General features: G+C 44.5%; 1 protein-coding gene and 1 long non-coding RNA gene across 2 annotated transcripts in view; one reads left to right on the forward strand and one right to left on the reverse strand.

Moving 5' to 3' along the window:
• Positions 1–26670, reverse strand: part of SLIT3 (slit guidance ligand 3) — a 592234-nt gene that overhangs the window by 148631 nt on the left and 416933 nt on the right. The window contains exon 6 of the mRNA XM_036106743.2: positions 2753–2824. Coding sequence (XP_035962636.2) covers positions 2753–2824 — 72 coding nt within the window. The remainder of the gene's footprint in view (positions 1–2752; positions 2825–26670) is intronic.
• The window catches only part of LOC144381090 (uncharacterized), a 188017-nt gene that overhangs the window by 12549 nt on the left and 148798 nt on the right, over positions 1–26670 (forward strand). The window lies entirely within an intron of this gene.

A 26670-nucleotide genomic window follows, 5' to 3' on the forward strand; every position in this document is an offset into this window, starting at 1 on the left:
AGGACCCTGGGACCATGACCTGAGCCGAAGGCAGACGCTTAACGACTGAGCCACCCAGGCGCCCGAGTCTTTCCTTGTTTTTTATCTCATCTGCCTAATGTCAGAGAGAAAACACACCTGTAATACTCTATTTTGTCTTCTTAATTTGCAGACTTTTAAAGCTTTAGATACTTAAAGATGACCTTTCTGGGGATGGTGTGTTTTGAACCTCTCTCTCTCAGGAACTTATTAAGTTAATATATAATGTCTTCACTTAGTTCCTATTTATTATTTCATTGTCAAGATTCTTTATGGTGCCTAAGTTGTGATTACAGAGAATTGTGATAAAATGTCAATGTGCAGATGAGATTTGGAAGGTCTGGGGGTGGGGAGGGGAGATTCTTTAAATGGAGATGTCAGCTCCAGCCAATTTCAGAATGGCTCACCATTAAGATAGATGGTTCCAAAGCCGTGTGCCTCTGCTGGAAATTAAAAACCCATGGAATAAATGATTATGATTAATTTTAAGTACTTAGCCATGTGAAGCCAAATGAGAGTGTCTTTAAAACAAAGCTATTGATCTGGCTTTGTTTGGAATTGAGAAGATAAACTAATCAGATCCTGTGGTCTCTTTGTAATAATAGGGAATGAGAACTACTTTCTCCCCCCACCCGCCACCATAGACTTTTAAGCTTCAAGTTTGAGAAACTTGGTGTACCAATATGCTATATAACATACCAACATTTTAAAATTAGCAAACACTGGGGTAGAGAAGAGCAGTCCAGTTCTGTCCCAGACAGGGGTTTGATGGGGATGAGGGCATGATGGGGAGAAAGTGAGGGGAATGGAAGGGACAGAAGCCAGCTTTTCTTAAAGTTGAGGGAACAGACTCAGAGAGGTTGCATTGCTTGGCCCAAGTCCCACTGTGCCCAGGTGTGTCTGACTGCACGGCCCCACCCCCTCCCTCAGACAGCCTTCCTGGTGAGGTGAGGCGCCACCACTCCTAGTACAGAGAGCTAACGTGCGGGCTGTCTGGTTGTCATAGCTGTTTTGTGGCAGCTGGTGATTTCCATTTCCTGGTCTCTTCTGAGGAATTTTCTCATCCTCCTGAAGAAAAGGGTGATATGCTCCCAGCATCCCTTCTCCAGAAAGGCTTTTTTGCAGGCTGGGAAAATTGCGCCTACCCTTCTCAGCCCCAGTCTCCTGATCAGGGAAGTCCTAGGTCACTAAATTGGGCTGGTATCCTCTCCCTAGCAGACGTGCATTTGTTGACGGTTCTGGGGTCAGAGTTTGGGTGAGGAGCCACCATCCATCTTAGGACTGACAACCTGACCTCCCTGGCTGTGGGTCCTGCCGCTTCTGTCCCGGGAATTCGCGGCTTTCATCAGATTTCCGGCACCTTGCAGCATCAGCATCCCCTTTTATTTCCCGTGATTCCTCTTGGAATCACCTTCCTCTCGTACAACGTGGAGAGGCTTTCTCCAAGCCGTGCCCACTGGCTGCAGGGCCAGGTGAAAAGGAAGGTGGGAGGAGGACCTTCCTTCATGTAGAAAGGGACATTTTTATATATTCATTCATTCATTTCTGTGACATTTATTCATTCCTTTGGAAGTCAGAGGTATGTAACCTGGTGACTAGGTAGGTTTTTTTTTTTAAATTTTTAAATTTTTTTTTATTTTCAGGGGTATGCTCAACAAATTCTCCCCTATCATTCACTGGATAGAACTGTACCATCAGAATTATTTTTAGAACCAAGCAATTACAGAATTTGGAAAGGGGAAGCCAGCCCCAAGGTATAGCAACAAACCCTTCCTTTTCCAAATGGGAAAACTGAGACTCTGAGTGCGGAAGGGACTTGCCCAAGGTCACACAGCCAATTAGGGGCTGAGTTGGGACTGAACCACACATCTCCTGACACAAGTTCTACTAGGCTTTATTGCTTTCCTTTCTAGGTTTCACCAAATCAGGGACAGCTGGAAGTGTCGCTTTGGGTGACATTCAATCGAAATGTTTTCTTACACAATTCTACTTTAGTTTGAATGACCCCAAGATGATTCCTAGCTGAATTCCACCCCCCAACCCACACCTGGAAAACTGGAAATCAGGTTAGACCCATGGGAAAAATCCAGAACACAGAAAAGCAGATCCTCAAGGTATAAGGGGTGGGATTCCACCTCCTCGCATCTTTCCCCCACCCTGCCACTTTAAGGTTACTGCTTAAAGTTTGCATTTAAACCCAAGGCGAGATCCCAGGAGCAATGGCAATGACTAGACTTTACCAGGCTGTTTGGCAGTGCAGCACCCCCGCCCCCGCCCTGTGCCAGGTCCCTTTGTGATTCTGGGTGATATCAACTGACCCCTTGGTGCTATCCCCTCTCTCATCTCCCAGACCTGTAAACTGTCTCTTCCCATGCCCACACTCAAACAGACTCTCCCTGAACGCTCTCCCTGGCGCTGGGGGGCTATTCTAGCCCATCTGTTCCACCCAGCAACAAATACCACAGGAGCACCGGGGGAGAAAGGACTCAATTGAGACTTAATTAGCAGGAACCCCAGTTTGTGGGAGGTGAGAAATCACACTTTGCTGCCTGCAAACACTTTGGCCAAGGTGAGCCAGAGGGATCTCCCGGTTCCCAATTTTAATAGCACTGCAGCAGAAGACACAGAAATGCAATCCACACGGACCCCCCTGCACACACACTCCCCTTTCTCTCCTCCTCACAGGGACACACACACACATGCACACAAGGCAGCGGTCGCAAGATCAACTCACAGGATCTCCAAATCGCGCAGCGCTCGGAAGGCTCCATCTTCAATGCAGCTGATGTGGTTGTTGTCCAGTTGCCTGTGGAAAAGCAAGGGGAGGGCATGAAGGCTGAGCGGGGGCAGCGCCGAGGAGCTGGGCGGCCCGGGCCACCCGAGCGCCTGTCCCTCCACCCCTGGCAGGCTCTGCTCGTCCCCGCCAGGAGCTCGCGCAGAGCCAGCCTGTCTGCCACGCTGCTCCGTCCCTGCTCTCTGTCTGGGAGAGCTACACAGACGAGCGCACCAAAGGCTGTCAGGTCTCAGTAAATATTAATTGCGCATTTTTTTTTTTTTTTAGGCAGAAGGGAGTAATTTCATTACATTAGGGCATCCAATCCATTACGAGCTCTTACCGTCATGTCACTGAAACAATTTCATTAAGCTAAAGGCCTGTAAATCATTGGAGGTCACTGCTCTGCCCTCCGCGACCTCCCAGAATGCTTTTTTCCCTCTCTCCCTCTCCCTTGTCTCCCTTTACTGGAAGTTGCAGTCTTCTGCTCTGACACAGTGCTAAATCTCAAGGCTTTATCTGCCCAAGAGCAGCGAGGGTGCATGGGGAATATACCAATTCCAAATTAGACTCAACTAATCTAATTTTATAGTCTTTTTATTATTCTAAGCACCAAATGTCTGTGGTGGTTTGATGCCTCCGTGCTTTGTTATGGGGCCCATCTGGTAGGTCATTCTATCGAAGCATTTTCTGACTAACTACAGAGCCCCTCAAACTGCACCAACCACCATCAACATTAAAGAAATCCATTGATGGAAGCGTTCCTGATGGGGGAAGAAAAGGAATATTGTTATTGCCTTAAAGATGTACCACTTAAATTTAAATTGGGAAGAATTAAATGCACCTATTTCAGGACTCCTTTTTTATTTCCCTTTCCATCTTATGAGCATGAAAATAATGTCTTTTAAAAGGATGCCTTGACTAATATACATTCTAGTTGGGGATTGAGGTATTTTAGTTGAAGGATAATAAATATATACCATTATCCCTAAATCAAAATAGGTCTGATGTGTAAGTCATGACCATACTGCAACTCAAATCTCACATTATATATCAGTCATTTGATTTCTAAAATAAAAAATGGTATACAGAAAATGTTTATTAGCACCAGATTGTCTATTGTATTTTGTGTGCAGAATACACCACGGTCTTTGGGGCAAATGGCCGAAAGAAGTATGGCTGTACTGAAAAACTCCCTTATCTACTTTTTTTTTTTTTTTTCTTTTGTCTTAGAAAAAAATCAGCCCCTCTCAGGTGAAGGGATTTTCCGATGCTGGAATTTTCATGTGACTTGTACTAATCTATCCCAACAACTCTGTGCAAAAGATGTGTCGATGATATGTTCAGTAACCCTCACGGAGGGTTTTATATTCTGCTGCAGGAAGGCGGAATTAAAATTAAAATACTATTATCATTGAGAAACCAGATAGATACAAGATTTCTGTAAACGCAGATGAGTGAGACACGTACAATTAGACTGATGTCGTGTGTCACAACCGATGGGCTCTGCCACGATATTACGGGGAACTGAATCATCTCAATAAATGCTCCTGATACAAGATTTAGACATTTAGGGTTTAAAAATAAGCGGCCAATGGGTATCTCAAGAAGCAGAAGCACTCTTTAGGTCGACAACTTCTACATCTAGCGTTCAAAGTTCTTGCTGATGCCCACTCCGGTGAAATCTCAGAGTTCTCGCTACCCGGAATCCTTCCGTAGTCTTTCTTAACATGAGTTTGCTGAACGTCCTTTCCCAAGATTTCCTGTAAGTACTGGGGCCGCTGATTCCCCGCAAAGGTTCTATTAAGGCAGTCTAGTCCTGCTGCCCAGTTTTTAGATTTATCATCAGTTTAAGGGCCGATGAATCAACAACCCCCGCCCCACACCAAGGCCACCAAACCTTACCAAGCAGAAATGCAGTGGAGTTGGCTTTTAGCTCCAAGAAATTGTTCAATAAATATGCTGAATTCAGCAAAAATGGCCCCATCCACCTAAGTAGAAAAGTATCTAAATCATCAGACTGAGACGAGGGGGTAGTGTGTAGCGATGGCAGTTTGTGGTGCATCTGCTTTTGGGCAGACATTTTGGCGAAGTCCTTGCTATTAGAATATTATTTATTTGCTGGATTTTGTGAGATGCTTTCTGTTCCTTTTCTTTTCGAGCACGAGAAACCAAACAGGACACTGTAAATGTACAGAATGTTATATGGAAAGAATGCAATTTGCAGGGGAGAAGAGAAATTCACGGAAAGAAGGGAAAGAATGAAGTGGTAGAAGAGATTAAAAGGGTGGGGGAAAGGAGATGTGCAAAAGATGAAAAACCAAGTCCACTGTTCAACGTTGCATAGGAGTCCTGCCCAGGGATACTGGAGCGGTGGGACAGAGTCTTAGGGAGGGACGTGGTCACTATAAGGCTAAAAGCAGGGAGGTCTCCTACGTGATCAGTTCCGTAATGTTTGAACAGGCTCACTGGGCGGCACAAGCTGACACCTAGTTGTTTATTAGTAATGGGGAACACTGAGCTGTAATAGAAGCATCTCTGTGGGTGTATTTTTATAGACTCCTTTAGAATATATGAAATGTATCAAAATTTCAAATATTTATGCAGAAGTGTGCTATACATTTATTATAACCAGGATTGTCTCCTTTTACTCTACCCACAGATAAACAGTACCCCAGCCTTTGTCGTCAGTCATTTCCCATACGCATTGTTCATCAGGGAAGTCTTCGGGGGGTACAAGGCCTAGGAGGATCGTGTCAAGCAAATGAAAACCTGAGAATTACTTCACTGCCCAGCTATTAATATCTTCATGGCACTGAGCATCAGAGTGTTCGTAAAAGGTCATTAATTGTCTGCAATCTATCCTGATATTTCATGCAAATAAGCCAGGCCCCTAAAGCAAAGTAAATACATACTTGCCTCAGACAAGGTTTCTTTTTCTTTCAAAATTACATCTCAGATACACAAAAGTTAGTCCCCAAGCACGGGGTGGGGGATGCAAAATACATGCCAGCCCAGCATTCCTTTGCAGGTGTTAGGAGTGGAGCACTACTAAACACACAGAGAACCTTCTGGAGCTAAGGCCAAAGCCTTTGACTTAGCAGTTTGCTTCTGGGGGTTGATGGAGGCCGCTGAACTGTGTTCTAAGCTCTCGAGTCAAAGATCCATTTTGCAGCTTTGAAAGGACTCTTTCAAAGACCCTCTCAAAAACAAATCAAAAAGCCCATTGCTCACTCCACACTCCATTACTCAGGAGGCATGTATGTGCAAAAGGAACTCTGGATATGGCAGCACAAAGAACTCAGCAGTCTTAGAATGCCTGATCTTTCTATTTGTCCATGGCAGTGAGAGGTGTATTTCACACTGCTACTGAATCCATTTTTACCACACAAAATGACCTGCCCTGGTGCCTCGCACAGTGCCAGGGACTTCCCAGCTGGCCATGCATGGTTGCAGAGTGAGTCCTACTGAAGGTCCGGCAGGGCTGGGTTCAAACTACCCGGCAGAAGGCTCTAAGCCATGAGCTATGCTGTCCCGGCCGTGGTCCTATGTGATGGAGCATTCCCTCTCTGACTACATGGGGAGCTTTCTGCCACACAGACCTCCACTGGGGGAGTATTTGCAGAGGATGCTTGGAATAACGTGAGATTTCTGTGGTGAAGATGAGGGGCAGGAAGGCAGTGGATGGAAGGAAGTTTGGCTGTTTTTTGGAGGCAACTTTCACTGTCATCTACTTTATATAGAAAACTCAATTTGATTTATACTCTCCTGCCTGTGACTAAGCCTGGAAGCCCCAAAACATTCATGATATTAAATTAACTGCTCTAATTTCCCTGGGCAGCTCAGATTTCACCAAACAACGTGCGCTAAAATGATACCAGAGTCTATTTAGAAAGGACTCCTCCGACAAGAACTAAATGCAGACTCCCTGAGAGGAGCTCCCTGACTACTGTATTTTTATACTCTGAGAATATAAACAAGTCAGAAAAGAAAGCCAGCGTGAGTGAGGACTTAAAATAATCTTCACCAAAGGCAGACAGGGAGATAGTGCTTTTGTAAGAATTCCCATCCGTAAGCATAATATTATCGCAATTCATCTCCTTCAATCACAATTTCAAATTTCATAATTGAAGCAGGAAAGAAATATTTTGCAGTTCAGAAACTTAAAGAAGCATATCTAAATCCTTTTCAAAGAGCTGAAAAAATCTGATTACAATATTAAGAGCGACCTACCTATCTCCTAACCACCGCCCCCCACAACAACAACAAAGGAAGAAAGAAAATGTCATGATTTCCACGATGCTTTTGAGTCCCCACGAGGAGAAAATACCTGAAAGATAGAAATCTCCAGAAACAGGTTTCTGGAAGAAAAGCAGAATTCCCAAGTAGTCGTCTAGATGCAGGGTCTACATACCGAGGCACAGCCACCCAGATGTGTATTTCTCATGCAGATGTTCTGGGGGACCCCAGCAACTCCGCCCTTGGTTGGTGAAACTTAGCCTAAGGGCACTGTCGCTCCAGGCCCGAAATCCAGCCCAGCGTGGGCTCCAGCACTGCAGCTAGAGGTACTGCAGTCCTCATGCTAAGTGGGAGAAGTAGCTAAGGCTCAGCGCTCTTTGGAATTAAACAGTTTGCTAATTTCCGAGCAAAACTATCTACACAAAATGCGCACAATAAGGAGAAGGACTTCGGCATGAAATTCACAAGAGAAGCCCTAGTAGAAATTCAAGGCAAGCCTGTGGTCTCGGAATCCAACAATAAATTAACCTGTAAGAGCAACTGAGAGTTAGTAGATGTTCACACTGTATTAGGCACCTAGGATACAGAATGAAGTGTAAGACATCCTTTGAAATTTTTTGGAAGAAGCCGGCACCTGTGGTTTTTACATTTCAATTATCTTAAGAGATACGAGAGGGGCGCTTGGGTGGCTTAAGCGTCTGCCTTCGGCTCAGGTCATGATCTCAGGGTCCTGGGATCGAGCTCCGCATCGCATCGGGCTCCCTGCTTGGCAGGAAGCCTGCTTCTCCCTCTCCCACTCCCCCTGCTTGTGTTCACTCTCACTATGTCTCTCTCTGTCAAATAAATAAATAAAATCTTAAAAAAAAAAGGTATATGAGAATTCTAAAAACTAAAGTAATTTAAATTTGTTTTTGATGAAATATGTATGTCCCTACATATACATACTCCAAGTGTACTCCTTTTTCCATACTGAGGAGAAACAGAATGTTGAAACTATTAAAAAAAAAAAAAAGAAAGAAAGAAAAACTTGGGGAATCCCTGCTTTTTTAAAACAAGCCAGAAAACAAAACATGAAGTAGCCCAGACATGCTGTTTCTTTTCTTCCCATTATCCAATTGTCCTTTAAGCAGATAACAGGGAATCTAGTAGCGCTTCTGAAGTTTGTTTTTTTATGACAGTTTAACATTCTAAAAACTCACTATTGAAGAACAAATTATAGAAGTATTTGTCTGCTCCTGGCTGGGGTCTTCAAAAAAAAAAAAAAAAAAAAAAGCTCAAGGTTATTTTAACTGGCAAAGGGGAAAAAAAAATGTTCAAAAGAAATGCATACCCTCCATATAATTGAGTAGTAGCCACCCTTTGTAGGCAAATCAAACACTTGATCTAAGCCACAGTCTGCTAATGAATTGTCACTACTTCTCATCATTAAGGAGCTACTGTAATTCCACATTAAAACGACATCTCAAATGAACAAAAAGAGGTGAATCTATTATTTTGCACATTTGGTACACTTGTCCACCAGACCCAAGAATACATGCATATTGATATGTTTACCGATCCATGAATTATTTATGTATCCACAAAGATTCCTGTCTATAGAACTGACAACTTTATGCCTATTTTTCCTACATAATAATTACATGTAATATTTCCCTATTGTATGCATGTAAATGCAAATGATACTATAAAATAGTTACAGTGATTGCTGACCTCTGAAATTTTATGTGCCCATATCTAGTCCTATTTGCAGATATATTTAGACAATTAAATGATTGTTAGTATTCCAGAGACTTCAACCAACCAAACCTACTTTGTAAAGACAGAATCCTAGGTTAATTAAGCTCTCTGATCAGAACACCCCGCTTAGAACTTAGTTAAAAATTGAAGCATGAATCTATTTCAGCAAGCATCCTTATGCATACTTTGCCACATGGCTAGCATAATACCTTTTATCAAGTATGTATCATATTGCTGTTCAACATATGCAACTTCTCAGCAGGAGCATAACCGCATCCACTCCAGTAGATGCTCCTGAAACCAAGCTCCACAATAATGCAAACACAGATGATGGATTAGCACCAAAGAGGCACGCCAGACCTCGGAGAAAAAAGGGGTGTTTTACACATCACTGGGAAATATCAATAACTACACTTCTGTGTTTACATAGTTTCCGGTTTGTTGGGGATTTGGCAAATGAAAAATGCAGGGGGGAAAATCCCTGCAAACCAATTTAGCATGAAGGATAGTTGCTAGGAAGAAGCTGAGCTCTCATTTAATTTGGAGGAGTATCAGTCTGAAACAATTTCTAGCATTTCCAGATAAATAAAACAACAACAAAAACACCAACCAACCAAACAAAAAGCAAATCAAACGAATACATCCTCTATTCACCAATGAGAGAGTTTTGAGTTTTGTTCCCTTCACAGCAACTTTTAGAACAGGGGACCAAGGACACTAGGTTCTTTCTTTTTTTTTTAAAGATTTTATTTATTTATTTGACAGAGAGAGACAGCGAGAGAGGGAACACAAGCAGGGGGAGTGGGAGAGGGAGAAGCAGGCTTCCTGCCGAGCAGGGAGCCCGATGCGGGGCTCGATCCCAGGACCCTGAGATCATGACCTGAGCCGAAGGCAGACGCTTAACTGACTGAGCCACCCAGGCGCCCCAGGACACTAGGTTCTTTTTTTTTTTTTTTTTTTTTTTTTTTTTTTTTTTTTTAAATTTTTTTATTGTTATGTTAATCCCCATACATTACATCATTAGTTTTAGATATAGTGTTCCATGATTCATTGTTTATGCATAACACCCAGTGCTCCATGCAGAACGTGCCCTCCTCAATACCCATCACCAGGCTAATCCATCCTCCCAACCCCCTCCCCTCTAGAACCCTCAGTTTGTTTTTCAGAGTCCATCGTCTCTCATGGTTCTAAGGACACTAGGTTCTTGTTGCAGAATGTGCTCTCATGTTTTGAGGCTTGTCTCAAATCCATCCTTTCTTGCGTCAACCTAATATTAGGGACCAAAGGGCTTCATACCTAGGACGTCCAACTTGCCAGGGTTTGTCTGGAACATTCCCATTTTAGCACTGAAACTTCTGTGACCCATCCTGGGGAACTCATCAGTCCTGGCAAACTGCAGTGGCTGGCTGTTCCCCAGTTATACCCCTGGGGCTGACTCCACTGGAAACAGATTTATTCTCTGCACATAATTTCTTCACCAGTGTTCCTAAACCGTAAAATGTGTGTTGATTCACAAACTCAGCCTTCAGTTATACCAGCTCTAAGAGGCTCCTCACTGTGTCTCCTGTAAAATGGGCTATCCTTCTACAAACACACCTACAGCCGGGCTGGGGGGAGCCCTGAAAGTTGCTGAGACGTCCTAACGTGCATTCTCAACTTTCCTCATTGTGAATTAAAATGTCTTTGTAAGAAGCACCCGCGTTTTACTCGCCTTCTTACTGAGGTCATGAATACTCAGAGGCCAAACAAATAAAAGGCTGTCTCCATAGCGATTGGGGCAGGTTTGTGGTTTCCCTAGTTACACTCTTGAGTGATAACCATCTGGGGTTCCTCGCCGGTGGAGGGGAGAGGGAGTGAGAAACCAGAAGATGAAATGTGCTTTTGTTAACGGGCCTGAAAGTTATCTTCCACATCTGTGTTTTTTATTTGTTTTTAGGTCAATCAGCATACACTGTTGAGAGTTTTAAAATTTTTCACTCCCCCTCCCCCCAAGGGTTTCAGAAATTTTCCCGTCGGACTCTAGAGAAACTATTCCAGCCACATGAATATGAGCAACAAGCCGCAGGCAGAGAAGAGTATTTCTGCCCGGACGGAGACGGCTGTAGGCATCAGAGCCCAGGCGGGATGCTGGGTTTCATTCAAATACAGGATGTAAGCAGCTCCACTCTGCGTTGGTCAGGGGTCTCTCCCTGACCGTCCATCGAGGCCGCATCAAGGGAGGACAGGGATGGCCTCCTAAGACCTCGAAAGATCTTTGTCTCCCTTTAAGAGAATCACATGGTTCTCTCATGTAGAAATTTAAGACCTTCTGAATTTACTCAAATTTCCAACCCATACTAAGTAACCTTTTGGAGGCTTTCAACATTTGCTACCCATTTTTTATAAAACAGAAGACTAGGGCTCCTGTAAATTTCTAGCTGATGAATGAAGTGACTCATATCTGCCTCAGTGTGCCTGGAAGGCAGGACCTCCGCCCCAGTGGGCCCCGAAGGCAGAACACACAGCCTAAGATTATTCTCTAATCTTAAGGTTTTGGGTTTGCTCGGGACCTGCCTGTCACTCCTTTCCTCTCTGCTATTTCTCCCTTTTGGAATGGGAACGTCGGTCCTACGCCGGTATCACCACTGCATTTTGGAAGGACATGTTTGATTTCACAGGTTCATAGCTAGAGAGCAATTTGGCTCGGGAGGAGTCATACCTGCAGCCTTATTAGGTAGTTAATTAATTAAAAGATTTATTTATTTTGAGAGAGAGAGAGAGAGACTGCACGCAGGGGGAGGCACAGAGGGCGTGAATCTTCAAGCAGACTCCCTGCTGAGCATGGAGCCTGACAGGCAGCTCAGTCTCAGGACCCATGAGATCACAGCCTGAGCTGAAACCAAGAGTCCCGAGGCTTAAAGGACTGAGCCACTCAGGGGCCCCTCTTCAACCTCACTTCAGATGAGATTTTGGACTTTAGAGTTTTAGGTTGATGCTGGAACAAGTTTGAGTCTACTGAGACAGAATGAAACATATTTTGCATATGAGAAGTATATGAAATTTGGGGGGCCAGGGGCAGAATGCTATAGACTGAATGTGTCCTCTCACCCCCAATTCATATGTTAAAACCTCTCCTCTAAGGTTATTATATTAGAAAGTGGGGCCTTTGGGAGGTGATTAAGTGGTGAAAGCTGAGCCCTCAAGAATGAGACTAGTGTCCTTGTAAAAGGGGATCCAAACAGGGATTCCTCACCCCCTCCACCAGGTGATGTTACAGCACAAAGAAAGCTGACCCTCTAGGAAGCAGGCCCTAGCAGACACAGAATTGCTGGCACCCTGGTCTTGGACATCCCAGGCTCCAGTCTGCGAGAAACAACTTTCTGCTGTTTATAAACCACCCAGTTTATGGATAGCATCCATGCCCCCAAGTCTGTTTCTTCATTTGTAAAATGGAATAACATTTAGCCTAAAAGGAAGTTTTGAGTATGAAAGTAATGAAATGTATGCACTCTGAAAATGTATTTGTGGCATTAATTTTCTTTCCTTTGAAATAAATAATAGTAAACACAGGAATTCATCTTCTATAATCTCTAAAGTCTCCTTCTGATCTGAAGTTATGTGGCCTGAGGTCAATTTCTTATGAGATTCTTAAGAAAAAGTTCCTGTTCATCTTACTCAGATCCTTCTGTGCTTTGAGCCTATCCCTTTATCCCCTCTTCTTCCGTCCCAGGCCAAAGAATCTATTATTTGAGATATTCAATATATTTTTTTCTGGACTGAGGGCAGTAGTTCAGACTATATGCTTTTTGTACTTCTCCAGCGGATAGGAGATTGAAATATGAGAAGCCATCAAAAACCTCCATGACGAAAAACACAAATTTTTCTCTTACTGGGAGAATGAGGTCAATATGGGCCTATATTTATAATTCCCATAGATGAGAACCTTTAGGGAGAGTGACTACAAAATTGAACCCCATTCCTTGGTGACCTTTTTCAATTAATAACCAACCAAGTTATGTGTAGAGCACCTAAAATAGTCAATTGCCACTCTATTGTCTATGGTGTGTAATTCCCCAGTTCTGTTGTTGTTGTTGTTGTTTTAAGATTTTATTTTTAAGCGACCTCTACACCCAATGTGGGGCTTGAACTCACAACCCCGAGATCAAGTGTTGCATGCTCCACCGACTGAGCCAGCCAGGTGCCCCAGTGGTGTATAATTTCTTAATCTTAACATTCCTTAATTGGGACACGAGCCTTTAATGACTCCCTGTGGCCTACACTACAAATGATCACAACAACACAGTCACCGTTTATTAGGCATCAAGTATTGAGCTGGGCATCTTCAATGTCTTATCCCAGTTGGGTCTCAAAACACCACAATTCCTGTTTTCCAGAAAAATCAAATGAGACCTGGAGAGTTCAGTCTCTAAGCTTGACCTTGAACCCAGGTCTGTCCCTGCTCATAATGATGACAGGTGGTGCTGCTTCTCTGTGGACAGCCTGGAATCCTCAGCATGGCACTGCCCCACCCGCTCTGCAGTACATGAGTGTACCAAACGCTTACATGGTTCCTTATCATGCTGGTCCTGCCCGCCTCCTCTGCTTGGGGAATTCTTTCTCGTCCATCAAGGCCTGCCTTAGAGGCCACATCCTCCAGCAAACCTTCCCGTGCAAACTCAGCAAAATGAACTGCTCTCTCCAAACCCTCCTGACCCTTTGGTCATCCTTCCATTAGAGCACTTACATCACAGCAGTAGGGCTAATTGTAAACACATGAGGAAACCAAGGTTCAGAGACGTCATGTAACATCTTCAAGGGAACTCAGCTCATACATCAGAGAGTCAGGATCAAACCTGCCTTCCTGATCCGGAAGCTTCAGGGCTTACCCTCCGTTGCTACCTCCCCTCTCTCTGATTTCCAAAGTGCAAAGAGAGGGACCCTATGTTAGGACCATGTGGACTTAACTCTATTATATTCAGTTGGGAAGAGGAGAATAGTCAAGGTTTGGTCTTGGCAGTGGTCACCGGAACCCAGTTGCTTTCACTGGCCTGCAAGCTTTTTGACCCTGAGCATGGTAGGTGAGGTGTCCTTTCGCTGTCCCGTGTGTCTCTTAATGAGATTCCCTGGAAGTCCCAGGCCGTTTAACTTTTAGGATGACTGGGGGAAGCAGGCACCTACGCCTTAAGGAGATACTACAATTCCCAGCTGACTACTGGGACCTGGCAGGTGGCCTCTGACCAGCCTGGGACAGCTTAGTGCTTTCTTGAGCAAGGTTGAGGCACATTCAAGGAAATGGCTCTCTGTGCTCTGGGCAACTGGCAAACGGCACAGATTTTCATCAATCTTTCCTGGGCACGGCCTCCCCGAGTGGTGACACAGGCATGTCTTCTAAAGTTGTACAACCTGAAACAACTGGGCAGTGCTAACCAGGTCATGTACTGGGATGTGCAGGGGCAGTGGCCATTAGTGAGGTGTCACTCAAAGGTGTATTTGTGGCAGCAGAAGCCAATTAAAATATGTCTCATAAGCTCACTGTAAGGGGATATCAAGGTCCCTGTAATTAACTGCTGAAAAAACGGGCATCAAAACTCAGCAACATGGGCAGTGCTGATAACTACATTCAACCCAGCTAACGCACAGAACTGAAATCCTCTAGGAAAAGGCCAGCTTCTCTTTCATTACCATTATTCTTAATGAAGAATGAAGAAGGCCTGGACTCATCGGCAATGGGACAGCAGGGGCAGGATCTGTCTGGTCCACAACTGCACCTGCCCCATAGCGCCTTGCATACAGGAAGTGCTTGGCCCACACCCCTGGGGGGTCTTGACAGGCTATCACTTTATACCTGTGAGGATGGCTATAGTCAAAAAGATGGAAAGTGATGTGGAGAAACAGGGACCCTCCCACAGTGCTGGTGGGAGTGTAACATGGTACAGCTGCTCTGGAAAAGAGTTTGGTGGTCCCTCAAAAGTTAATCATAGAGTTGCCTGATGGCCCAGCAATTCCACTCCTAGGGATATACCCCAAAGAACTGAAAACAGGTGTTCAAACAAAAACTTGTACGCAGACGTTCATAGCAGTATTCTTTGCAATAACCAACAGGTAGAAACAGCCCAAGTGTTCATCAGCAGACGAATGGGTCGACAAACTGTGATATATTCATACAATAGAATATCATGCAGTCATAAAGAAGGAATGAGCTCCTGACACGAGCTACAACATGGATGAACCGTGAAAACATTGTACTAAGTGAAAGGGCCAGACATATATGATTCCGTTATGTGAAATGTTCAGAACAGGTAATCTACAGAAACAGAAAACAGATTAGCACTTGCCAGGGACTGGTGATATGGGGAGTATGGGGAGTAACTCCTTAATGGATATGGGGTTTCCTTTTGGGGGGATGAAAATGGTTTAGATAAAACTGATGGTCGCACAACATTATGAATGCACGAAATGCCACTGAATTGTGTATACTTTAAAATGATGAATTCTGTTATGTGAATTCTAGTTCCCCACCCCCCAAAAGAGGGGCTTGCTCTTTCTGTGGCAGGGAGGAGTCTTATGAGAACATCACACCGTAAGGGTAATTTTCCTGTGTCATCATCACAAACGCAAGGAAGCCCAGGGCCAGATCTTATACAAGGCACCATCAGGCAGCAAAGCCAATCCCATCTGATGTGAAAAGAAATATCTTGGCACCTGAAGAACAAAGAGAATGAAGGAGAGGAACATGGGGGAGGGGGGAGTTAATCCACCTACTTCTGGGGATTATTTATAGCAAATTTACAAACTCTCCTAGTTGGCTTTGGGGATGCTAGCAGTCACTTGGCACTCAGCAAAAAATAAAACCAGTTTAAGTAAAGAGAATGAGGCTGGTAAACTTGACGGAAGCGGAGGCAGGGGAGGGGGTGTAAATCATCGGCTCGCTTCCCAAGTCAAATGTACAATGTTGTGGGATTAGCCACTACGTTGTTATTTCCACACCACTGCTCCCTCTTCCCCATCGGTAGCCAGCACAGATAACTTAGCAGATTGTACGGAGTTTCCTTCTTGCCTTTCCTCAGATGGGTTCTTTGGCTCCCCCACTGAGAAGGCTAGCAAGAAGGCCAGGCTCTTCCCCTCGGCCCCGAGAGAGAAGCGTCTCTGACCAGAAACTCTTCCCTGCCTGGGTCTCTGGGAGCCCCCTGGGCAAGGCTCCTGCGGAAAGCTATGCGGGTGAAGGCTGGGTCGAGTGCTGAGTTTTTTCCCCTACTCTTCCCCCTTCAAATTCTCAGGATTCTGGGGCAGCCACATGGTCTCACTGAGCTGAACAAATCCAAATAAGTTGGAATAGGAGGAAGAGGCCAGAAAAACAAAGGACAGAAAGTGCTGGAAGCCAAGAGGCCCCATTGAGACAGTTCCCGCCTGGGTACAAGGTGAGGGCCAGTTCTACTGACGAGCTTCCAGGTCCCGAGGGAAGGTTTCTGGCTTTCCACTGAGGCTACTGCTACTTAGTCGGTCATGTCAAGCCTGAAACCAGCTTCTAATTCCTCCCCCGATTCCAGGAAAGGGAAATGAGAACATGGCTTATGCTCCCGAACTGAGGATAAGCAGCACCATGCTGGGGGAGAAAGGGAAAAGAATGATTTTCCTTTTCTCATTTGCCAGCAGTAGAGTTTCATCTAAGATGGTGTGGTTTAGTGGGAAAAAATGAAGTTTGCTTGGGAATCAAATGACAAAGTTCTTTGACCTTGCTGGGTCATGGCCTAACTTCTCTGGGCTGAAATTTCCCTATCAGTAAAACAAACCTGTGAGAAAGAAGATTTCTGTGCATCCCTCCAGAGCTGATATTCAGGGCTGCGCAATTTTAATCCAGCCTCTGAAGTCCTCACATGAGAATTTTCTCATTTTGTGGTTACAGGTACTATTGGAGGAGTCAGACTTTATTTCTAATGCAGTATGTTGAGAATACAAATATGAGTTTCCTCCTGCCTGGAACGGTTAGGATGGGGACCCTGGAGGTCTGAACAGGTTAGGAAAAAAATACAAGAATGAATGAAATGTGGTATTAACTTCTGCCAAAATGCTCCATGGAAACCCACTGAGCTCAGCAGCCCGCAACAGTGACTAATGGGTAGAGATTGACGTAGCGTTTCTTAGGTAAGATAAGACCAGCTCTCTCAAGCTTTTGGATGTTTATGGGGTTAGAAATAAGAAGTCAGGCTGCTGTGGTTCCTTCCACCCCATCTCCTTGAAATGTCTCCTCTTCCTGGTCAGAAACGGCATCTTTCTCCATCCCATTAGTCACAGAGATGACTTTTGAAAAGCATTCAATAATTTTTACAGTGACCCCAGAAAGCTAAGGCTAGAGTCCCCCATCAAGCGGGGGATAGACAAAATGAGAGTGTAGATGTGGGAACACAGGCTCTGGAGGCAGAAGAGGAGAAGGCCATCCCAGTGACACCCTCGAGTTGAGTGTTTCACCAAGAAGTCTCTAGGAGGTACCATGCCAGGCAGAGAAAGCCTCGTAGGACTTTGCCGAATTTGCTCCTAAAGTACATGAGAAATGGGACCCCTCTCCCCTCCAGAAATGATCTTTGGACTCACACTGCTCTTCCTGGCAAGTTTACCCTATTTTTACATCCCAGCTAAAGGCTAGTTTTCTCACAACCCTTGGTTGGGGAAAAGTTAGGCCCTTTGAAGCTGGACCTGAAAGGGAAAACGCTCATTTCCAGGTCAAAGGGCTGTTTTCTCAACCATCCCAACTCCACCTAGATAGGGTCCTGGCTTTTGTCCACAAAATGCCCAGAAGCAGCCTCCCTTACTTATGGGGCGTCCAGCACCCTTCGTGGTTCCCTCAGCCATTGCTGGCCTTCTGCAGCTTGTACCTGATGGGTCGAATACATACGTTTGTGTCTTCATATACTTCCTCGAGCTCTCAAATTCTGTTTTTTTCCCTTAAAAAATTCCTTTTCAAATTCACCACCCGAGGTTCTAATGTTCCATCCTAGGGTCCTCACTCACTCTTTGGGCACTCATACTCTGGGACTAACCTTATATTTACAACACATTTACATCCCAATACACTCCGGTCCCCTTGCCCCTGACCAGCCTGGGTGCAGGGGGTTTGCACGTGAAATGTGGAAGGGGGTGACCATTGTCTCAGGTCTTCTCTGAACAGAGGGTGGGGTGAACAGTCCTGCCCCAGCGAGCGATGCCATCTCACAGGACTTCAAAATGGAAAGGTCAGAACCCATCCGATCAGAGGAAAGGGTTGGATAGTCAGAGCTAACATTTCCTTTGTCTGTGATGGATAGCCACTTTGGAACTATTTCCCATCCTGACTTTTCCTTTGGTCAGCACTGCGGTGGAAGCGAGGGGTGGAGGGATGGGGTCTGTTTCGGTCACGATGTTCTATACGAACCCCTCCAAGAAGAGCGCAGCACCAGAATTGTGTCTGTACAAAAGGTTTGCATTAACTGTAATGAAGCAAATGATAAAATCAATAAAGCGGGAATCGCGTGGCTGTCATAAAGATGATGTAAATCCAGGGTTCACGATGGTTATGAAGCTATTTAGAATTGTAATTAAAACCAGCACCATTTTTTTCAAGATAAAAGCCCCTTTGACAACCATAAATGCAAGCTACAGGAAATTTTCAACAAATATATTCAAAATTAATGTATGGCACAAAGATGGCATAAATTAACTGAGGATAATCCATAAGCCCAGCTTCAGAATCTAAGAGCACTGAGTAAAGAGATTTCGATTTTGCGTTTGGTTTTCAAGCAGTGTGGTTTTCAATTTTAATCAAGTTAAAGCTTGACAGAGCACTTAGAGACTCTGAATGAATGGCATATTTCTGACAACTACTTTTCAATGAGACTGAAAATGCTGTCTCTGTATTTGCCCAACTCGAGATCTGACGGCATTTGCTATTTTATGCATCCCACATATTTCAGAAAAGAATCTGTGTGTGTGTAGGAGAAGATGACCTTTTTGTTTTATTCGGGAGTGGGAACAGGAGGACGTAGGGGAGGAAGGGGGTGGAATAGCCAAGTCTTTCAGTCCTAATGAGCTCTCTGCCATGGACTTATTTTCTGAGCCCTGATTGCAAACCGTAACACTTGGGATTTCTTGGGAAATATCCACCTGCCTACTGTTCCATTCACCTAACTTCAGAGCATCACTGTTTGTTTCTAGGTCATTAACAGTATCACTTACTATGGTCCTCTGCCCTGTTGAAGGAGATTCCAGCCCTCTGGGTGATGATAACTGTAGAGTCGTAGAATTTCAGTGTTGGAATCAATCTTAGTGACCATCCAGTCCAAGTCCATCATTTTTAACAGAAGAGGAAAAAGGGGATCAGAGAGGGGAATAATTACTTAAAATCCTAAGAAAACACTTGGCAGGATAGTCTGGGCTTGATCACAAGCTCCTTAGGTCACACTACTTGGGAAGGGAAGAGTGACGTACGATACATCAATAAAAAAAAATAAGACAGTGAATTATGATTAAATTGTATTGTCAAGTCTGAATGCCGCTAGAATCCAGGGATGCTTGATCCTTTCAATCCAAGGCCCTTTCAATCCAGGGCTTGGAGTGTGGTGAGGAGGTGGGGGGCTAAAAAGGAATTGAGTCCAGGGATTTAGGGGTATATCCATCATATTTTTCATTTTCTGTATTTTATGATTGCTTGACATCTTGGGGGTGGGGGGTCTTGCTGACTGAGGAGAGACTGCCTCTCCCAGGGCTAGTAAATTTCCGGAGATAGTAAACAACTTGTCAGGAAGCCTGTCTTTCCTATGCAAACCACCCAATCCTATGTCCATACCTGCAACCACACCTTTCTCTCTCTCACCCAACCAGGCCAATATCTCCCCCTCTAAATCACCCAGGGCCAGGCAGCAGAGCACTAGGGACAGCCCCCATACCCCAAGGCCCACTGGAATGATTCAAACTAGCCAATCCCCAGCTGTTTACCCTGCCCTGCCTTGCCTTTCCTAGGCAAACCTCAATAAAGTCTGTCGTCTATGGTCTATGCTTTCCCTTTGCTTCTGCCTCCTGACTCTGGTGCTTCCTTATGTGGCCCTCCCCACATGGCATGGTGTGCCTCTCGTTTCTAGGATGCCTGTGGGTAACAATGAACTATTTTTCCAATGGCATGGACCTCCCTGTGTAATCACTCAGTCATCTTCATAAACCAATACCCAGGCACAGGTCAAAGGGACCCAGGTTTTGGTCACAATTCCTGCCCACTGTCTGAATGATTCTGGACAAGTTAAATCGCCACCTCTTTAAAAAAGGAGAGGTGGGCACTGTATTTTCAAGTCCTTTCTGGCTGGGTTAAGTCTAGGACTCTAAGTAGAACAACCTGAATTGCAGGTCCTCAAGTCAACTGGTGGAGGCTGGCTGCAGGGGAGGAATCGCGTGCTAGCCAAACCACTTATTGTAAAAGCACGGCTCATACTTGTCTCAGTAGTAAAATGGGCAAAGAAAGGAATTCATTTTAGGAAATCTAATTGCATTAAGGAGCTGATTCCAGAAAAGGCATTTGGATTAATAGTCTCCTGAGAAGGCGCGTCTTCTGTGATGAACAATCTGGCAGAGAAAATTTGCACATTCACAACTCAATTACGCTGGTTGACGGCAGGTTCCCCAAACTGCACATGGGCCATCTTAATTGCTAGGAAGGTGCAAATGCTATGAAGCAATTTCACAACAGACCCAAAAGGAAGTTGTGTGCCAGTCCTCACTTTAAAGCGGCCTGAGACATGTGAAGAGGACCCAGAAAGGCTTGACCTAAGCCACTCAACCTCCGAGACATGCAATAAGGAAGCCCCTCAAAATTCAAAGCAGAAATCCCTAGCTTGGGGCCCTTTGGGATTTTTGTGCCTCGGGCAGAGAAGAGCCCCTTTTAAACATTAGCAGCTGGTCATTAGCAGTGAGAGTATCATTTAATGGTCTAGTAGAGGCTGGCCTTCTTTTTGGAGAACACAATGGGACCCTTTCTAAGGCAGAGTTCAAGTTTAGAATCTTGGCTTCGTGGTCCGTATATTTTCCCTGTAGCTGGAAAACATACCTAAGGCTGATTTGGGACCAAAGGAATCCCTTGGGCTATTTAAAATAAGGCATGGGCAGTAAAAGGCAGATAAAAGGGAATAGGGGCAGGGATAATCTGCTTAAGGAAATGTTTCAACCCCAGTGAAATGTCTTAAAGTCTGAGCCACAGAAGACTCCGGAAACTGGTGAATAGTTAATTGAGGTTTTACCTGGCGGTGTCCTCTTACTCTATGGTTCTGGGTTGAATCTCCATCGCTCAGCCATCTCCTCTTCCCCATTCATTTCTCTCTTGTCTATAACTCCTAAAGATCACCTAAGTTGGGTTTTATCTTTTTCATTGTGTGGTTTAGATAACAGCGTAGGCTGGGAGGGACAAAGGAGGAAAATGCTGTGCAGGAGACCCCCATGCCATGAGACCAGAAGTGTTCACAAACCCAAATTAAATGCAGTCTGTTCACTACACCACACAGTTTGATTTGCCTGACAGCTGAATAATGACTCAATATTTGTATCTTCCCAATGAATTGATGCACTGGTTTCTTTCTGTGACCACACAGAGCCAGGAGCACACTTTGAACTTGGGTGTGGAGTCTTTTTTTGGAAAGAATCAAGCAAACATTTGCGGGTTTGTGAGCTGAATATGCTTAAGTAGACAAAAGCGATATTCAGCCAGTGATCTAATTGACATTTTACTTGGGCAAGAGAACTGGGGCCAGCCCAATGGCAGGCAAATTCATTTTCCAAAGGTCATGGGGTTGGCTACTGGTGATTCGTTGTTGAAAGATATCTCAGGGCTGGTCAAAGCCACAATCAGAGATGCCTATGGAATACAAATAATTCCCCTCATTCAAAACTGGCAGGCAGAACTGTGGGTCAATGTGGTTGTACTTATGCAAATGGTAATGATCATAGTTTCCAGTTATGGAGGGTCAACTGTGACAGAGACAGGTGGGCATGGGGCATGGCTGGCTCAGAGTCTTGTGAGTTCTTGCTCCGAAAAGCACTCTCTGTTATCTATGTTATACCAGGGAATCAAATGAAACAGGAGAGCTCCTGTTCTTTGGGCTGAGATCAGATGGATTTAACCCACAATTTTTTTAATATGTAAATATATGCACATTATGAAGAAAAGTTCAAGGAGCATCAAAAAGTCTAGAGTGAAATGCAATACCCCTACTGCCCTAGTCCTCCAGTTTTGCAACTTAGCTTCCCCAACAGTAACTATTAGAGTTTCCCATAAATATGTCCACAAATACCTCACATATATAAAAGCATATGAGAACAAATACAAGCATACTATTTTAAAGGCACAAATGGTAAAAAACCAAAAAAAAACTCCACCAAAACTGTACCAAGCTTCCTGCACCTCGTTTTCTCATTCATCAGCTCTGGATGCTGTTCTGTATCATAAACAATGATCAGTCTCATTGTTCGTTAACTACTCTCTAGAAGTCCAGTGAATGACATGCCATGACTCCTACAATGAGTGGCCTACCAATGGGATTTTAGGCGGCTTCCAAGACATCTTTGCTACAAATGAGCTTACCTATACACGCCTTTTGGGAACTTGTATAAATTTGTCTAGAAAACAGATACATCAAAGATAAATGGCTGGATTGAGGAGTATGCGTATTTTCACGTTTAATAGCGGTTGCCAGATTCCTTGTTAAGGGGGTTATACTAGTAACATTCCCTCTGTCAGTGTAAAATACTCCTCCACATCCTTGCCAGTTCAGTGCCCCATGGATTCTTAGCAAGCACTCAAGAAAAGAAGCTCTCTAATCACATCCAAATCTCACGGGGAGCAGCTGGATGCACTACCCTGGAATCAAGACAGCCATAGGCAAAATATAGTAAGGTCTTCTTTCCCAACTTACATCAGCTTTCTGAAACAGTGGGATATGGGATATATCCTATTCTGGTATTTGTTCTGATTGCTGTTAAGTAATGTATGTTCACTGAAGAAATATCGGGAACGACACAAAATAAAACATAAAATAAAATAAACTCATTCTGAAGTATTTACCCAAGAGAAATGAAAACGTAAGTGAAACTTCATAGCAGCTTTATTCATAATAACCACAACCTGGAAACAACCCAAATGCCCATCAACAGGAGAGTGGATAAACATAGTGTAGTCGATCCACACCGCGGAATACTATTCAGCAACCAAAAAGAACAGATTACCATTGACGATACAACATAAGATGAATTTCAAAATATTAAACTAAGTGAGAGAAGCTAGTTACACAAGACAACACACTGTATGAGTCTGTTTATATGAACTAGTTCCTCAGGCAAAATGGTAGCCCCTGAAAGCCAGTTGGCGGCTGCTGGGGGTCAAGGCATGCGTAAAGGGGAGTGGGGACTGACTGTATACAGATACAAAGCACATTTTGGGTGGTGGTTACAGGACAATATCCTTGTCAAAATGCATTGAACTGTATAGTTAAAGTGGATGCATTTTATTGTAGGTTAATTATACTTCAATAAAACTGATTTAAAAGTTAAAATCACCTGAATTCCTACCCTTTATAGTTAACCACTGTTAGCATTTTGGTTTTATATCCTCCAGACTTTATTTCCCGTGCAAACATACACAACCATATTCACACTTTTAAATGTACCTTTCATTGTATTTTTAAAAAATAAACGAGAACATATGGTTTGGTAATCTGATTTTTAAAGACATCTTAATGACATATCGGCTAGATTCTTTAATAGCTTAGTCCCTTATCTCAAACTGTTTTCTTGTTCCTAACAGAAACAGTAGTGGGCTTCACCTGCCTGCCCACCCCAACATAGGTAAAAAAATTCACCCTCGTGGAGTAACCGAGTTTGAAGAAGCATGATGAGTTTTGACATCTCTCTTTTTTTAGATGCCTTTTTCCTTCTCCCTATAAGATGTGTGGATTACACTGGCCTCGGGCAGATGGCAAGCAACCCTCCCGCCGCCCAGCTAGGGTCACGGTTCACCGGTGTAGCAGAGTTGGCATAAACTTAAAGCGGGACCAGGCTCATTCCCCAGCTTGTAAGACACTCACAGGGAGAAGCCAGAAACCTCCAAAGAAAACCAGAGGTCCTCCCCTCTACACTGTTTGGGGGAGACAAAGGCCTCAAAGTAACTGAAAGGGAGGCTCTATTCTCTGGCTTTGCTCCAGATGAGGCCCTCCCACGTTCTCCGATCCACTGTCGGGACATGGGACCTCCTCCACTGACAGCATTCCAAGGGGTTGTTGGACAAATCAAGAGCCACAAAGGCCAGAGCATTAGACACAAAGGAGTCAGTGGGAGCCACGACCACGGACTCTCATCCCCAAAGGCACAGAGGGAAAGCTCAACACAGACGATGGACTCTTGCCTCACAAGCCAAGGCCCCGTCCCCCTACCCCTCATCCTCCAGGCCCCCTCACTCTCATTTCAAGTCTGGATTGATTTCCCACTATTGTTTTAAGAACAGTTAACAGTTTGGGTCAGATTGATGTAGGTTCGAATTTCAGCTCTGCTGTGTGATCTCTGCAAACTACCAACCTTGCTGAGTCTAAACTTCATCTTGAAAAGAGGGACAATGCCACCTACCTCACAGGGTTGTTATAACAACTCAGTGAGATGAGAACTCACGTTCGAAGCTCTTGCTATGGATCAGTTCTAACTACTTTACAAATATTCTCTGATTTAGGTACTATCTTTAGTCTCCATGAAAAAAAAAACACAACAACAACAAGCTCAGCGAAGTTAGCAACTTGCTCAAGATCAGTGGGGAGGGTTGGGACTCGGACCCAGATTTCTCTCACTTCAATGCCAAGTCCTTATCCAGCAGGCAACTCATTCTCAAACTTCATAAAATCAAGCCTGAGTGGGCTAAAATGTAGATTCCGGGCCCCGGCCAGAAATCAAGATTCATTTAGTCATTAACAGGGCGCAGGAATCTGCATTCTTACTAAGGTCCAGATCTGGAAGCAGGGCATCATCAAGCCACATCTTGCAAACATTACACATGGCTACAATGAAGAAATGCGCTCATTACTTCACAATTATTACTTTAAAAACCCAATGGAGAGAAATTATAGGGGGGGCCAGGGAGAGAGGACGGAAGGGGACTACAGGACTCCACTGGCGAGCTCTGAAAGGCCAGGCAATCAGGGATGGTGTCCAGATGATGCTGGGGCCAGTGGAGGCACACAGATGGATTTGCGTGTACTGAGTAAACAGTCCAGCCAAATAATAACCCCGAGTCAAGCTAAAGAATGTCAGGCCCTTGGGGGTTGGCGGCCTTGGGATGCTTCAGGGAAGATGACCACTGGGGTGTGACTTCGAAAAAAGCATGGCGAAGTCACTCACTTCAGGGATGCGCCAAGGCCGTACTCTGAGGCAGCAGACCCAATTCCTGGCAGGGTATTTGGCCTCAAAACACTATGGGATGTGGTCAGAAGGGAAGTTCAAGTCCAGGGTCAGTGCTCTGCTTAGGACAGTCAGCAGTGATCTGCGTGACGTGGTTACGGGAGTATTTTTTTTTTTTTTTAAAGATTTTTATTTATTTATTTGTCAGAGAGAGAGAGAGCACAAGCAGGGGGAGCAGCAGAGGGAGAGGGAGAGGCAGTCTCCCCACTGAGCAAGGAGCCCGACACAGAACTCGATCCCAGGACCCTGGGATCATGACCTGAGCCGAAGGCAGATGCTTAACGACTGAGCCACCCAGGCGTCCTGTGGTTACGGGAGTATTGTTCTTTTTTTTTTTTTTTTTTTTTTTTTTTAATTTTTTATTGTTATGTTAATCCCCATACATTACATCATTAGTTTTAGATATAGTGTTCCATGATTCATTGTTTGTGCATAACACCCAGTGCTCCATGCAGAACGTGCCCTCCTCAATACCCATCACCAGGCTAACCCATCCTCCCAACCCCCTCCCCTCTAGAACCCTCAGTTTGTTTTTCAGAGTCCATCGTCTCTCATGGTTCTTCTCCCCCTCCGATTTCCCCGGGAGTATTGTTCTTAAAGTCATCCCTCTCCAGCCATCCCGACTGCCACCTTTTAGAGTCACTCTTTCAGGGCCTTTGGAAACTGGTGGATTTTAACTGGTTTAAGGAATTATGGCGCTACAGGCTGCCAACACATTAGCAAGGATCAAGTTACTGACACATGGGGCTTTGGGACAAACCACCAGAACCTTCCATTCACTTCCACTCCCGCAGCAGGTGCTCCTCAGGGAGTGGGAGGCACCATCTAAGTCAGACCCCTGTGGCTGAATTTGACCCACAGATGGTGTTATTTAGCCCGCACGGTGAGGATACTCAGTGTTTAAAGAGATTTTGCGTTAGGTGCCAGCATCTCGAAATCAGATGATTTTATAGAGAAATCTCAATATCTTGCTTCTTTCAGGAAAATGAAAAAAACAATTGTTAAAGGTGAGGCTATATTCATCTGCTGGAGCTGACTCACGGCAATGTTTAGATAGAACCATCGTTCTCTAGCTAGCCAGAGTGTCTACTACTTCCTGTTACTCCCTCAATAGCATCAGGCCCCGTCCAATCGTCATTTGTCCACTCATGGTATGTGAGCTTACAATCCCTTATTGAAGGACTTGTCTTCAAGATGCTGGAACAGAGAGAATGCCCAAGACAACCAAACCGAGTCCCCAAACCCTCCCTCTCCTCCAACCCTTCATGCCAATAGGCCGACTGTGGGGTTCTCTCTCCTTGCGTCAGTGAAGGTGAAGGAGGAAGAATGTGGGGTGATGGGGTGCAGAAAATTAATACTGAGCATCTACTTTGTGCCAAGCTCTATCCTCAGGTCTTTCCACATGTCATCTCATTTAACTTTCACATGAAAACTTATGGCTTGGTTAAAGGCTAATAATCGTCTTCATTTTTTTGAAA

Source organism: Halichoerus grypus, chromosome 2, assembly GCF_964656455.1.
Source record: "Halichoerus grypus chromosome 2, mHalGry1.hap1.1, whole genome shotgun sequence".
NCBI classification, from domain to species: domain Eukaryota; kingdom Metazoa; phylum Chordata; class Mammalia; order Carnivora; family Phocidae; genus Halichoerus; species Halichoerus grypus.